Raw genomic sequence first — 14,742 nt, 5'->3', positions numbered from 1 at the left:
TGAACACAAGAGCCTTTGATGGCTGGAAGTGGGAGCACATGATTCCACTTGTCCTGACTGCCTGATCAAGATCACATCACATCAACCACAGGCAGGAGCAGGCTCCCCAGCAAACCCCCCTCATCCTGGGAGGGTCCTCGGCAGCCTGGAGGAAACAGGAAGGAGCCAGGTATTGCAGCTCAGGGGAAGAGCCCCCTAGTGAGCACAGAGCAGCAGGTGTAGCAGGAGAGGAAGTGATGGAGGCAGGCAAGACCCCAGGAAATGGTGAGACCTGAGTCTGACCACACCTTACCCACAGATCCAATCACAGCCCCAGGCAGCAAAAAACCATCCCTCTCCCTCCCGCTGCCTCCTTGTGTGCCCGGGGCTCAAGAAAGTAAAAGGCAAGAATGTGAAGGGAGCATTTAAGCATTTATTGAATGTTGACCACGTGCCAGGCACTACTCTAAGGATTTCATAAGCAGCATCTCATTTAATCCTGTTATTCTCATTTTTATTTTATTTTCTGTTATGAATGAAGAAACGGAGGCTCAGTTTCCTCTGCAATAATCAGCAGGAGAGCCTTGCTTTGAACCCACGCAATCTGCCTCCGGAGGGCTGCCCACATCACTGCCTGGCATTCGGCCATCTCTGTTCAAATCCACCTCTTTTTGACCAGGTACACAGACTGTGTGCCTCTGTGATGATGATAATCATGGCCTGAAACTGTGATTCTTAATCTTTCCTCGATACAGTGTTGTAGTTTTTCTGTCTTTGGGGTATTTTTTGGGGGCGGGGGGTTGTTTTGGTTTGTTTTTTGCTATTTCCTAGGCCTGTTGCCTTTGTCTTATTGAATGGTACGGGCTAAGATCTCCAATGTCAGGTCTAGAACTAGGGTGAGGTGAGTAAGGTGCTCAGGGGACATAGTTGGGGTACCACTCACCCTCAGGTACATGTCCTTGCACCCTGGATGCCTCTAGACTGGACCCTCTAGGACAGAGTTTAACAGAAATGGTGTTGGTCAGTCTTGTTCCTGGTTTTAAATAGAATGCTTCTAATATTTCCCCTTACGATAATGTTTGGTTCTTTATCAAGGAAAAGTTCTTTTTCTTATTCCTTGTTTACTAATAATGGCTTTTTACCATAAATGCGTATTGCATTTTATCAAATTTTTTCTGCATCTATTGAGATGGTCATATGGTTTTTATCCTTTAAATCTGTTGTGATGAGTGACAGTTATAGATTTCCTCTAATATTCAATCATCCTTGCATTCTAGGGACAAACCTAATACGTTCATGTCATGTTAAACAAATGGATGTGTCATTTTTCCTTCTTGTATTGTCTATGTCTGGTTTGAGTATCAAGATTATACTGGCTTCATAGAATAAATTGGCAGGTATTCCTTTTTTCTCTGTTCTCTGGATGATTTGACCAATCTGTGCCTTTTTAAAAAATTGTATAATGTGTATAAACCTGTTTTGAATTCAGTGTTTTCTTTATGGAAAAAATGCTACTTCAGTTTAGTTAAGGGTTGTACTATGTGTGCTATTTTGTGTCATCATTCCTTCTTGATTTTCTTCTGTAGTTTTCCATTCTTAAATAGTTTTTTTTTTTTTCTTTTTAGGGCCACACCCATGGCATATGGAAGTTCCCAGGCTAGGGGTCAAATCAGAACTGCAGCTGCCGGCCTACACTACAGCCACAGCAACACCAGATCCAAGCTACACCACAGCTCATGGCAACACTGGATCCTTAACCCACTGATCGAGGCCAGGGATCAAACCCACATCCTCATGGACACTAGTCGACTTCATTACTGCTGAGCCATAACAGGAACTCCTAAATGTCCTTTTATCACCTTTATTTTTTAAATAACAAGTCATCTTTCTTGTACTTTTTATTTTGAACTAATTATAGATTCACAGGAAATTGCAAAGAAATGTACAGGGAGGTCCACTGTTTCCTGCCTCCCCACTGCCTTGCAGTTCCTGTTCCCTGATGTTTTAGCCCCGGCTCCCCACTCCCTGGCTGCTGCATGTCCAGTCCACGTTTAGTTTGTGTGTATGTGATTGTTTGCCCTTGGAGACCTCGTCTACATTTTTTCTTTTTTTTTTTTTGACCACTCTGCAACATATGGACTCCCGAGCCAGGGATCAGATCCAAGCCACAACCTCAAACTAAGCCATAGCTGCAGCAGTGTTGAATTCTTAACCCACTGTGCTGGGCAGGGGATCAAACCCAAGTCCCAGCGCTCCCAAGATGCTGCCGATCCCGCCTGTGGCACCACAGCAGGAGCTCTGACCTCTTCTACTTTATGTGAGGCCAGAGATGCCCCAAAGTGTGTGTCCTGTACAAAGCTTTAGGTGTATAATGGGAGATTCCCTCAGAGCTTGGCTCTTCTTAACTCTCTATTCTCCCAGATAAACTTTGGAATCATTTTGTCAGGTTCTCAAGATAGCTCTCATGGTTTGTTTTATGTGATTGCATTAAATTTTTGTATTAGTTTTGAAAAATGACATATTTACATTCCCATATGTGAGTCTAATCTTTTTCTTCATTAATCAATTCTTTCATAACCTTTGATAACATTATTTTTCATGTAGTATCCTGCATACTTCTCTTTAAAGTCACCAGGTAATTTACAGATATTACCTTCAAAATCCCACTGGCATTTTGAAGATCATATCTTTTTCACTTTATTTTCTAATTGGAATTGCTAACATATATTTTAGAAACTTTTTGTATATTGAGTCTTTAACCAGCTACTCTTATGAGCTCTGTTGGTTATTCCAGTATTTTTCCAATTCATTCTTTTAGGAATTTTCAAACAGGAAATCCTCTCATCTGCAATTATTATCTTTATGATACTTATTCTTCTTACTTTTTTCTTGTCTTATGGCGTGGGCTTATAGATCAGCAACTTGATTGCTTCCGAAATCATCCGCAATGAGGACATCAACGCGAGGGTGAGCGCCATTGAGAAGTGGGTGGCTGTGGCAGACATATGCCGCTGCTTACACAACTACAATGCTGTTCTGGAGATCACCTCGTCCATGAACCGGAGTGCAATCTTCCGACTGAAAAAGACGTGGCTCAAAGTATCTAAGCAGGTGCGGGCAGGAAGCTGGCACCATTGCCAGACGGGTTGAGCTGGGGCTGGGGCAGGGAGCCCAGAGGACCACTATCCATAGGTGGATGAGGGACAGGGTGAGGACCAACACTCCCAGGTAGAACAGAGAACCACTTCTCTTTCACCTGGGACCAGGTAGATCAGGCCCTCAGATGTGGTGTTACTAGGACCTTGGAGGACTGTAATTCCCTCTTGAATAGTCAGTACCCCCAAATGGGATGTGTGACAGTAATTGTTGGTCCTATCACTACTCTCCTTGAGTTGGGACAAAAGAGTGGTGGCTTCTTGGGGAGCTTAGTCCAGCTCTGCAGGTTACTGAGATGATGGCCAGATGATCTTGCAAGTCCCTTCCCAGGGCTCATTTCACGAGCCCTTCTGGCCCACAAAGAATTAACTTGTCACTGTGACCCATTGGATGGTTGGTGATCTTAAATATGGGCTGATCTTTATTCATTCAGAACATGATTCGGAAAAACCCTAAGGTGGATTTTTCCTCAGGAATAAAGCTCCTTGCCTTGCGGTCTTGAGGGGGCAGCTATCCTGAAAGGAGGGCACAGTGGGACACTTGGGACACTTCTTGGGGGCACTGAATGCCCCAACCGTGGCCTGCATTTGTGCAGGAAGCTGGACAGGCACCACCAAGGGACAGGGTAAGCCTCCAAAAGCGCCAATAAGTTGGTCATAGTGTCTGTGGTCCTAGAGCTGGGCCTGGGCTCTGTGGGGCCCATGGTCTCCCAGGGGCCTGTCTCATCTGGACCACTCTGGATGTGCGTACTCTGTCCCACTCATAGTTCTCTGTGTCACCTACTCTTCACCACTGTCCTCATATCGATGAGGTCATGATTCTACCCCCAGGCAGGTGGCAGGTCCAGAAATCCCTCCTACTTAGATAAGCAGCCAAACGCAGGATGGCCCTTCGACCTCTCTGCTATCCTTCCTTCTTCATCCAGTTGCCTCAGCTCCAGATTACATCAGGACTGCAGAGTGCCCCTCCCATCTAATGATGCTGGGCCTCTTGCTTCTTAGCACACAGAGACGCCAGGGTCAGGATAAAAACTGGAAGATGCCTCTCTTGTTAGGGGGCTCCTGGAAAGAACAGAGGCTGGACGTGCAAGAGCTCAGGGCAGCAGGCATATCTGGCCACATGTGGCACATGATATCATGGACTCCTGAAGTCAGGGCTTGAGCAAGGCTGCTGCAGAACCTATGTGTCATCTAGGCCAATTGGCCTTCTGAGGCCTTCAGACATGGCTGTTGGCAAAGGCAAAGGGACCCATTCCAAGTGAACATCTTTTTCCTCCTGCCTCATTCTGTTGGAGTGATGTCATCTTTTCCAGAGGCTCTTGGACCAGGCTCTATTTTCTCACCCCACTGAGGGTTCAGGCATTTCTTGATTTCATTCTCCTGCATCACCCTGGTCGTGGAATTGGAAGGGGACGGCATTGACCATCCTGAAGTCTTCTGTTCTCTTAGGAGAGGGCAGATTGAGGGCAGGTAGAGGTCAAGGTGTATGTATGATCTGGTCTGCCTTCAACACCTACGGCCAGCCAGCCTGGTCCAAATATCAAAGATGCCTCTGAAAACACATCTAGGCCAGTGCCCTCTCTGGCAGACTGGACCTGCCACCTTCTCCCAGCCCTTCACTTTGTGCTGTGATTGTACGTCTGCATAGTGCCTGGCTCTGGGAGCTTCCAGGTGGCCATGGCCATCGTCTGGGCAGCACCAGCCATGGATGGTTCATTCTCTCTTGGCAAGTATCCCATGAGTCAGAATGGCCGCACTTCTTTGAGGACCTAAAAGGTAGCCTCCACAGCTAGTTTTTTGTTTTGTTTTATCCTTCCCTTAAACGTGCTGGGCCAAAGCAGAAATCCTGTGTCCAAGTCCACTGTGGCCTTGGCAAGAGTCAAGGAGTCAGGATTAGCGTGGGTCTTCTGGTCTCTCCCCTTTCTTCTTCCAGCCTCTCTTGCCATCATCTTTGAAAATAAAACTTGCCCTCAGAAAGGATCAGACGCTGCTCCTCCATCAGTCGGTGCAGATGACTCATGCGGTTTCATCTGTTTACTCTCCCTGGATGGTTGCATTTTAGTAGAGACTTAAGCCTCTCTTTGACTCACAATACTTTTTAGCCTCTTTGGAAGGAACAGCCTTGGCTACCCAGAAGTCTTCGGTTTGGTGAACAGGAAGGGGTTGTATTTAAGAGGCCTTATGTAACCATTTTCGTTCCTGACACTACCTCCAAGGCAGGCTCCTTGCTTGATCTCTGGGTTCAGAGACATATTTCAAATGCCCCTGGATTTCTGCCCACTGGAGTCCATACTCCACCCAAAACGCTCGAGGTCCCAGGGGCCTGGAATCCCCCTGAACCTCAAGGCTGGAAGCTCCTTCAGAAGATGCTTGATCTGCTTCAGGTCTGAACACACTTTCTAAACAGCAGCAGGGGACATCCAGTGGCCTTCTGAGACACAAAGCTCTCCTTCTTGGACAGAGCACAGCCCAAAGAGGAGCAGACACACGCCTCAAGGGAGCGCCAAGGGTGCCCAGGGGCTGCAAAGCAGCCCCAGGTGTATGCAAAAACCCCACACATCAGAATATCCTCTGTACATTTTCATGGCTTCTAAGTGTGGTGCCACTTCACCTGGAACTTCGGGGCTGTCTAGCTTCGATGTCACCCACAATTCTGCAGTATCTGCATTGCCCTTAAGAAATGCCTGGACCTACCCTCCCATTTTCCAGATATGAAAGCTGAGGCCTAGCAAAGTGAATGGAGTGGTAACTTGCCTGTGGGCTATGGATGCTCAGCCCCCTCATCTGGCCTCAGGCTGTGTCTGCTTTCCCTCCAGGAGGGTGGGAAAGAAGAGGAAGCAAGGATATACAGCTCTGGGAAGAGGTTAACTGAAGGAGGGAAGCTGAGAGCATGCAGTAGAGGGTGTCCTGGGCATCTAGGCTTTGCCAGGAGTCTGAGAACGGGCATTTCAAGTGAAAGCGGAATCACCTGGCTCTGGGTGGCTTGTTCCATACTGGCAGGTGCCTCTTTCAGCAGATCTGGAAGACACTTTTGCTCTGAGCATGGTCAGTCCAAACCAAGCGACTGCACTTCTCCTGATTGCGAGGGACCAGTCTGAACGGTCTGCTCTGCCATCCTTTCTCCTTGAAGGGCACACGCTGATCTCTTCTTCCCTCAGAATGAAGACTTAGATTGTCATTTTTCCGTGGGCAGATTTCTCAGATAAAAATCAGACCCAAAGATGAGGGGTGTTCTGGGCCAGGGTCCCCTCCAGGCTGCCTAGCCCGTCTGGTCATATAGCACATGGCTGGTCTCCGGCCCAGCCCCTCCACCACGTTCTGGATTTTGAGGACCAGAGCCAGAAAGGCGGTCACTAGGCATCTCACGTTTTTAGACATGAGGGCACCGAGGACCTCAGAGGTGAAGGAATTTCCCCAGTTCATGCAGAAGAAGCAGCACAAAGCCAGGCCCAACCCCAGACATGCTCCAGGGCACACACTTGATCCCCCAGAGCCACCAGAGTTTCTCTGGCTTAGGGTGTGGGCAGGGCCTGGCTTGGTCATTTAGCAGCTGGGACCCTGTGCTACCGGGTTTCCTCTTCTCCATCAAAGCCTCTTCTCTGATGATCAGCTCCTTTGCCATCTTTTTTTTTTTTTCCTTGATTCTTAAATGTGGGTGGTGCTCCTGACCTGTAAAAATGAAGGTATGAGAATCCGGTCACATCCCTTGGGTACAGTTTATGAGCAAGATCATGCTCATGAAACCTCGGCCATGCCCTGTTCAGGGTCTGGCTCCTCGGAGTTAACCCACCCAGTCCTTTCCAACCACCCAGGTCTCAGGATCCTAACACATGCACCTTCCTGGCCCCACTCCCGTGTTTCTGAAAGATGTGTATGTGCGCTCAGGCTCTCAGAACACAGATACGTGTCTAAGTCCTCGGGAGTTTAGGATCAAGTCCCCAGACCCAAGATGTCCCTGAATCCACCTGCCCCGTCTTGTGGCCGAGCAAAGCGCCAGAGTGTGGGCCAGAGCCGCAGGCCTTGACGTGTGCTGTATGCTAGTAAATGCTTCTCATTCCTTCTAGACAAAAGCTTTGATTGATAAGCTCCAAAAGCTTGTGTCATCAGAGGGCAGATTTAAGAATCTGAGAGAAGCTCTGAAAAAGTAAGTGTATGTCATTTTGTCACTGTTATTTTTTAAATTGTAGAACCGCTTGGCAAGGGCATTCATGTCCCACATCTGGCTGGAGCAGGAGGTCTGTCTGTCTGTCCACCTGTCTGCGCACAAGGCCAACCCCTACACATCCCAGGCCCCCAGGGTGGTTCAGCTTCATCCTCCATTGTCTCCCAGAAGGTGTTGGGGTGTATTTCCTAGCAGAGGCACGGGAATAGCCTTGAGAGAGGTAGTGAGGATGATAATAGTGGTACCAGGTTCCTTGATTCTAAAATGTACTTTTTTTTACATTTTAATATCTCTGACACCAGAATAAGTTTTAAAGCCCTTAGGTTTATTTCATGTGACTGTGCTTCCTTTTCATACTGGATAATTCGTCATCAGGAGTGCATTTTACAGACAATGGCCTCTTGGCATCAAAGAAATACAGTTTCGGAGTTCCCATCGTGGCTCAGTGGTTAACGAATCCGAGCAGGAACCATGACGTTGCAGGTTCGATCCCTGGCCTTGCTCCATGGGTTAAGAAGCCAGCATTGCCGTGAGCTGTGGTGTAGGTTGCAGACGCAGCTTGCATCCCACGTTGCTGTGGCTCCGGTATAGGCAGGCAGCTGTAGCTCGGATTCAATCCCACCTCCATATGCCGTGGGAGCAGCCCAAGAAATGGCAAAAAGACAAAAAAAAAAAAAAGAAAAAAGAAAGAAAGAAATACGGTTTCACTGATAATTTGTACCTTACAATTTGCCAAGCCGGTGGCTTGCCTAGCCACAGGGCAAGCAGCCCCATCACCATGGCCTGTGAGGTGGGCTTTATCCACCACCGCCTTCTTGTCATTTAGACCAGGACCCTTCTTTGTTGGGAGGGCTGTCCTGTGCACAGTAGGATATTTAGTAGCATCCCTGGCCTCTATCCACAAGACAGCCGTGTCCCCACCCCACCTTATAACAACCAAGAACGTCTTCATATGTTGCCAGATGTCCTCTGAGAGGCAAAATCACCCCCGGGTGAGAATCACCCTTGTAAAACAGATTCTCCCATAATAGTTCTCCAGACCAGGAAACCAAGGAGCTAGTGACTGGCCCAAGGACTTGTGGCCGTGGTGACAGAGCCGGGCCTCTGCCCAGGCTGGCCTCCAAGGCCAGTGCTTGGGGTTTGCCTGAGGCTGCCTCCCATGGAGGGTCCAGGCCAGCTCTCCCAGGGCCACAGTGACTCAGCCCGCTGGGACACACTGTGGCCACACACTCACATGAAACATGGGTCTGCTGTCACTCTCATCACACGTGCTCTTGGGGTTTCTACACAAGTCTCTGCCGCTGTGTTCCCCTGGGTCCCCTCCATTCCTCAAGGGACCACTGCCCATATATGCCACACACACCCCAGTACCTGGGGATGGGCCCCATCAGCACCTTCAGCCTTCACAGTGGCTCTGACACCCCACACACCTGCCCTGCCAGCCTCATCTGCCTTTCTCGTGTTCTTCCTGCTGTACTTGGTCTGTCCCTTGTCCCAGCTCCGTGTGCCATTGCCTTGACCATCTCCACTTTATTTGTGTCCTCAGACAGTTGTTCCACCCATCTGTGCTGTCCGGCCGTCTGTCCTCCGCCTGGGCTCCCCAGAGCCCCTGTGGACTGTGCTTGCGGGGTGCTGCCCCCATGCATTCACCAGCCTGTCCGTCCGCCCCCAGGGCGCCGCTCCATCTGCCTCCTTCACATGGCTTCCTCGTCCACCGCCGCCGCCGCCTCCTCTGCCTCCGTGGTCCCCCATTCTGTCTGAGTCCCCATCCTGACTGTCTTCCCTCTTTCGGGTTACCCATGGGCCTGTGTAAGTGCCTCTCCCAGGCGCCTCTGCACCCTGCTCATGGGGCAGAGGTGGCCTTCAGGCGTCCTGGGCCCTAAGACCTTTACGCAAAGCAGGCTCCTGCCTTATGGGGAGGCAGGCCAGGCCAGGCAGAGGAAGGACAGATTGGGACAAGCTGTACCCTTTCTCTGGAGGCACTAAGGTTTACACATAGGGCAGTGTTGGTTAAAGCCTGGGGGTCATCTCACCAGACAGGGCACAGGGGTCCGAGGGAGAGAGGTAGGGGTCTGTGGGCACAGGTGATGACCCGTCCAGACTAGGAGCCCATGATACGCCTCACCATGTGGGTCCTCAGACCTGCTCAGATGTTCTGGGCATCCTTTTTAGCCTGTCATCAAAACATTCAGCCTTGGGAGTACCCCCTGTGGCTCAGCAGGTTAAGAACCTGACTAGGATCCATGAGGACACAGGTTCGATCCGTGGCCTTGCTCAGTGGGTTGAGGATCCGGCGTTGCCGCGAGCTGTGGTGTAGGTCGCAGATGTGGCTCGGATCTGGTGTTACAGTGGCTGTGGCGTAGGCCAGTGGCTACGGCCTCGATTCGACCCCTAGCCCAGGGACCTCCATATGCCACTGGTGTGGTCCTAAAAAGACCAAAAAAATAAAAAAATTCAGCCTTGGGCCAGCACACACGATGGCAAATGGTCTGATTACCTTTACCAGCCACTGTACCCCAAAATCCTAGTCCCCAGCCACTCTCTTAAATATCCCCTGGCCCACCTACAACACTTGCTGTGTGCACCCCTTCAGTCCCCTGCTCAGGCGCCCACAGAGGGACTCACTTCCTCTTCCCATTCCCCAAACCACACCCTGCTGCTGAAGCCCACGATACTGTCCCTCCTGTCAGCCACCCACTGACCAGAACCTTCCCACAGCTCCACGCAGCAACACTTGGCTGAGAGCTACATTTGGCAGTACAATTTGTCACCAGCTGTTTTGGGGTCAGTTCCGGTTTTGCCTGCCAGTCTAATCTTAACCCAACACCCACTTGCTTATCGATACCTCTGTCCTCAGCTTGAACAGGAAGCCCACGGGAGGAACGCAGGGAGCAGGCGCTGCCATAAAAGCCCTTCCCCTCTGCTCCCCTAAGTTGAGGATGGAAGCGGGTTTGCCAACTGACCAGCAGGCCATCCCCGTGCACCCTCCAAAGGACGGGGACCTCCATCTATCTGCATGGATATGATGGATCCAAAGTCCTGGGGTTCTAGAGTTTCAGGGGCTCCAGCAAGACTAAATACCTGTTTGCATCTTTATTTTCTGCCTGCGACCACAGAGCAAAGCCCGGTCTTCTGCTAGGGAGCCAACAGAGCAGTTAGTGTCCAGGTGGCAAAAAGCAAGGATGGACTCTGAGCCCCACCCCACTCCTGACCCATGGCAAAAAAAAAAAAAATGTCCCTGCACCACGTGCTAGAACTGCAGATCTTGTGACCCCAGGGACACCAGCCTACACAGCGGAGGCATGTAAGAGGAAGCAGCCCATCCCAGAGCTGGGGCAGGCCAGAGAATGGTGACTACCTGTTTCCTGGGGGTTTGGCAGAGAGCCCATCAGGCAGCTGCATCTCGACTTCTACTGTAACCCCCTTGTCATCATCAGGAATTTCTTGGTAGAGAGAAACATCAAGTTTGGGGGCCCCAAACAACCACAGACAAGCTCCAGATGCCAAGTGTCACCAGACATTGGCATGTCATGTCTAGGCACTGCCCAGAAAACCAGAAGCAGCTTTCAGAGTGGGGACAGGGACTTTTCTCCCTGCTCCCTAAAATGTCAGATCCGGCATGTGAGGGCTCTGCCAAAAGAGGAAGCCACCCCCATATCAGCTTTGTTGGCTAAGCCCTGATCCAGGGCAAGGCTGGACCCCACCTGTCAGGGGCCAAACGCTCCCATGGGAAATTCAGAGCTGGCCAGTTGTTGGGTGTTTGCCTGCACGAAACCCCCTGCCATGCCTCCCTTTTCACTCAGATGCCCAGTGTGAGTCTGTCCCCACTTACTGCTGCCCTTTGGGGGCCCTCCACCAGCCCTCCCTACCCCATACCCACCCCCACCACCCCCATGCTGGCCACTGTGACAACCCCATACATTTACCTACATGGCTCTGGATTTTAAGTGGTTTTGTGTGTGTGTGTGTGTGTGTGTGTGTGTGTGTGCGCGCGCACGCGACTGAATTAGGAAGGCTGTTCCCTGGGCTCCTCCTTCAGGGCCCCTTGCTATGAAGGTGGTAAACGGGGACAGAGTTTGGTACTGGAGCTGATGGTGCCACTTACAAGTGACTTTAAATTGGTGTCCATCACCTTTTCGCAACTGGGTCATGAGCCCCATTGAATCCCTCAGGGAAATCCAGCTCAGTGACTGGAGGACCCCCTGGTTTTTTTCACTGCTCTAGGTGGTCAGAGACCCTGTGAGGTATTCAGAAACATCCTGCGCCCTTGAATTACTCAGTCAAGATGCAGTCACTTGGCCCCCGCTTACCCTTCCACCCCGAGATAAGAGGTCCTTTGAGCTTGCCAGGCTATCTGGTTACCATCAAGGGCGGGGAGAACAGGGTGCCCTGCCTCAGCCTTCCAGCTGCAGAGCGAGCTCTCAGAACTTTGAACTCTTTGTCCATCAGACCCACAAGCCTGTGCTTCAGACTTGGAGTTGGACGGAAAGGAATGAAAAGCCAGGCATGGAATAATCATGGATTATAATGGCCAGGAGAGCTCTGCCAGTGACCAACGTGATTCTTGCTTTTGTTTTTTTCAGAAATCACAGTTTAAAAAAAAAAATATATATATATATATATATATATTTGACAGTATGACCTTGTATACAAATGCATCTCTGCATAACAGGAACAAAAATATCACAAAGCAGTTTTAGTCCATTCAGTGAACTCATATTTTCTATTCTATTCTTTTTTTAATTTTTAAAAATCTGGTCGACACCCACTAAATTGATTTCAATACTCACGAAAGAGTCAAGGCCTACATTCAGAAAACATTTCTCCTGTCCACTCTTTCCCAAACTCCAAGGATCCACCTCCTTCAAGATTTTGCCATACACATGTGTCAGCTGTATTTGCATTTACCTAACAGCCTCCTTTAAATTAATTCACTATATCCCCAAAATAAATTCAAATGAGGAACACTCTTTATGACGACAGCAAGTGGGAGACAAGCTTATGTGCCATAAATACACAAAGTCACCATAAAACATAAATACAGTGAAAACAAAAAGATGTTGTTGAATTATGTCCAGATCTTGATGTTTACCAACACTCTGATCCTGAGTGAGACCTGTTACTATTTGTTCAAAAAGGAAAAAGAGGAGTTCCATCATGGTACAGCGGAAACGAATCTGACTGGAAACCTTGAGGTTGCAGGTTCAATCCCTAGCCTCACTCAGCGGGTTAAGATCCAATGTTGCTGTGAGCTGTGGTGTAGGTCGCAGACATGGCTCGGGTCTGGCGTTGCTGTGGCTGTGGTGTAGGCTGGTGGCTACAGCTCCGATTAGACCCCTAGCCTGGGAACCTCCATGTGCCGTGGGTGTGGCCCTGAAAAAGCAAAAGAAACAAAAAAAGTGGGGGAGGAGAGTAGCAAGTGTTAGAAAGTGTCAAAGCCATGCTATCACCAAATGAGCTCTCTCCTTGAGCACTAGAGAGGAAAGTGAAAGTCTAATGTTTCTTATCACATAAGTCAGTTTATTTAAGGTGTCTGGGCAGCACCTAAAATCAACTCCCAGATCACCTAGAGTCATCTTAGCTAGCATTGGTTCTTTTGGAGGAGAGGAACCTGAGGATCAGAGAGGGAAAGAACTGGCCCAGGGTCACACAGCAAGCAGGCGAGGAACAGAGGCCAGGTTTTTATTCTTGCTCTCCCATCTTCCTGCTCACCTGCCTCTGGAGTGGCAGGATGGCCACAAGGAGCCAGAGGTGAGATGGCTAGAAATGAAAGTCATCTGTAATGCGTGCATCCGTGTGCTGAGCTGAGAGGCAGCTGCGGAGCACTGTGCAAGGCATTTCCTGAAGGCACTCTATGGAGCTCTGCCAGGGTACAGTGGCCGCTCCATCCCAGAATTGCTCCCCCCCTTTCCCAGCTCTCCCACCCAAAAGCACCAGAACAAGTCATGAAGAAATTAACAAGAGCCCCTGCTTCCGAGCCACAGATCAGAGAGGCCTGGCCCATCGCCCCAGATCCTATCTCCCAAAAAGGCCGTCCCCAACCCCCTGCCCAGAAGCCACACCCGGGACAGAAATCTCAGAGGGCAAGGATTTCCTGTTCTGGCAGCCCAGAGCTTGGGTGGGCGGAGATCCCTGTGGGCACCAAATCAAGGCAGAGAGGGCTCGGGGAGAGAAAGAGACAGGAGGGCTGGGTTGGGTGGCTGGTGGTGAGTGGCAAGAATGGGCGTGGGAGCTGAACCCCACCCCCAGGGAGGTGATTCTAGGGTGGGATTGGGATAGTTTCAGTGGAGAAACATACTGGAAAGGTGGGCTGTGAGGGGCCAGCCGCTGAGCCCCGGGACCCCATCTGGGAGGGAAGCAGACAGGTAGGGGAGGGCCTTCTGGCTAGGGGTGGAGGGGGTGATTGATGGGGAAGCCCCAGGCCCCAGCCACCACCATGTCACCCCCAGTACCCCAGGGAACTGACCCTCACACCCAGCTGGCAATCAGAGGCCCAAGAGCTGCTATTAGTCTTGGTGATTAAAAATCCCTTTTCAGAGTTCCCTTCATGGCTCAGCAGTTAACAAACCCCACTAGGATCCATGAGGATGCAGGTTCGATCCCTGGCCTTGCTCAGTAGGTTAAGGATCCGGTGTTGCCGTGAGCTGTGGTGTAGGTCACAGACGTGGCTCGGATCTGGTGTGGCTGTGGAGGAGCTCCAATTCGACCCCTCACCTGGGAACTTCCATATGCCATGGGTGCAACCCTAAAAGGACAAAAAATTGAAAAATTGAAAAAAGAAGAAGAAATCCCTTTTCCTCCCGCAAAGCGGGAGCTGCATGTGGGGTGTTCTTTCTTGGTAGAGGCTCAAGTTTTTAAGTGAAAAATGTCTGTTAATGCCATTTGCTTCGAAGTTGTGACCCACCGTGTGTCCCTTACCTGGGGATGTACCTCACCGACCTGGCCTTCATCGAAGAGGGGACGCCCAACTACACGGAGGACGGCCTGGTCAACTTCTCCAAGATGAGAATGGTGCGTTGCCCTCAGGCATCAAAACCCAGACCCAAGCCCCAGACCCAACAGAGCTCTGCCAGCTAGTCCCAGCCTGACCAACAGGGCGTGTGCATGGGGGCCTGAACCCGGCTTCTCCTTAAGGAGGGTCACTCCCTTTAAGGAGCAGTTAGCATTCGGCGGGCCCTGCGCCAGCTTTACCTGCATTTGCCTGCAGTCTGAGGGGTGGGTGCTCCTGTTATCTCTCTGCCTTACAGAGAGCAGGCTGAAACTTGGGGTCACCCAGCCAAGGTCGCTCCTAAGTAAAGGACAGAGCTGGGTCTGGGGCCCAAGTCTGTCTGACTCCAAAGCCTGCTCTTGATTTGCTTCCTGTCTGTTGGTGTTCGTGTAAGCACTTGCTTCATGTGGCTGAAGCAGAAGCATTTCTGCAGCGCCTCCTAAGCAAATTGGTTTCTG

The 14,742-nt window shown here is 50.4% G+C and overlaps 1 protein-coding gene across 1 annotated transcript in view; it reads left to right on the top strand.

Annotated features, from left to right (window-relative positions):
* Positions 1-14,742, top strand: part of RASGRF1 (Ras protein specific guanine nucleotide releasing factor 1) — a 123,085-nt gene that overhangs the window by 102,598 nt on the left and 5,745 nt on the right. Inside the window, exons 23-25 of the mRNA XM_047797156.1 lie at positions 2,893-3,090; positions 7,199-7,278; positions 14,190-14,307. Coding sequence (XP_047653112.1) covers positions 2,893-3,090; positions 7,199-7,278; positions 14,190-14,307 — 396 coding nt within the window. The remainder of the gene's footprint in view (positions 1-2,892; positions 3,091-7,198; positions 7,279-14,189; positions 14,308-14,742) is intronic.

Source organism: Phacochoerus africanus, chromosome 9, assembly GCF_016906955.1.
Source record: "Phacochoerus africanus isolate WHEZ1 chromosome 9, ROS_Pafr_v1, whole genome shotgun sequence".
NCBI lineage: Eukaryota > Metazoa > Chordata > Mammalia > Artiodactyla > Suidae > Phacochoerus > Phacochoerus africanus.
Note: the sequence above shows the minus strand (reverse complement) of the source record. Positions and strands in the feature narration are given on the sequence as shown.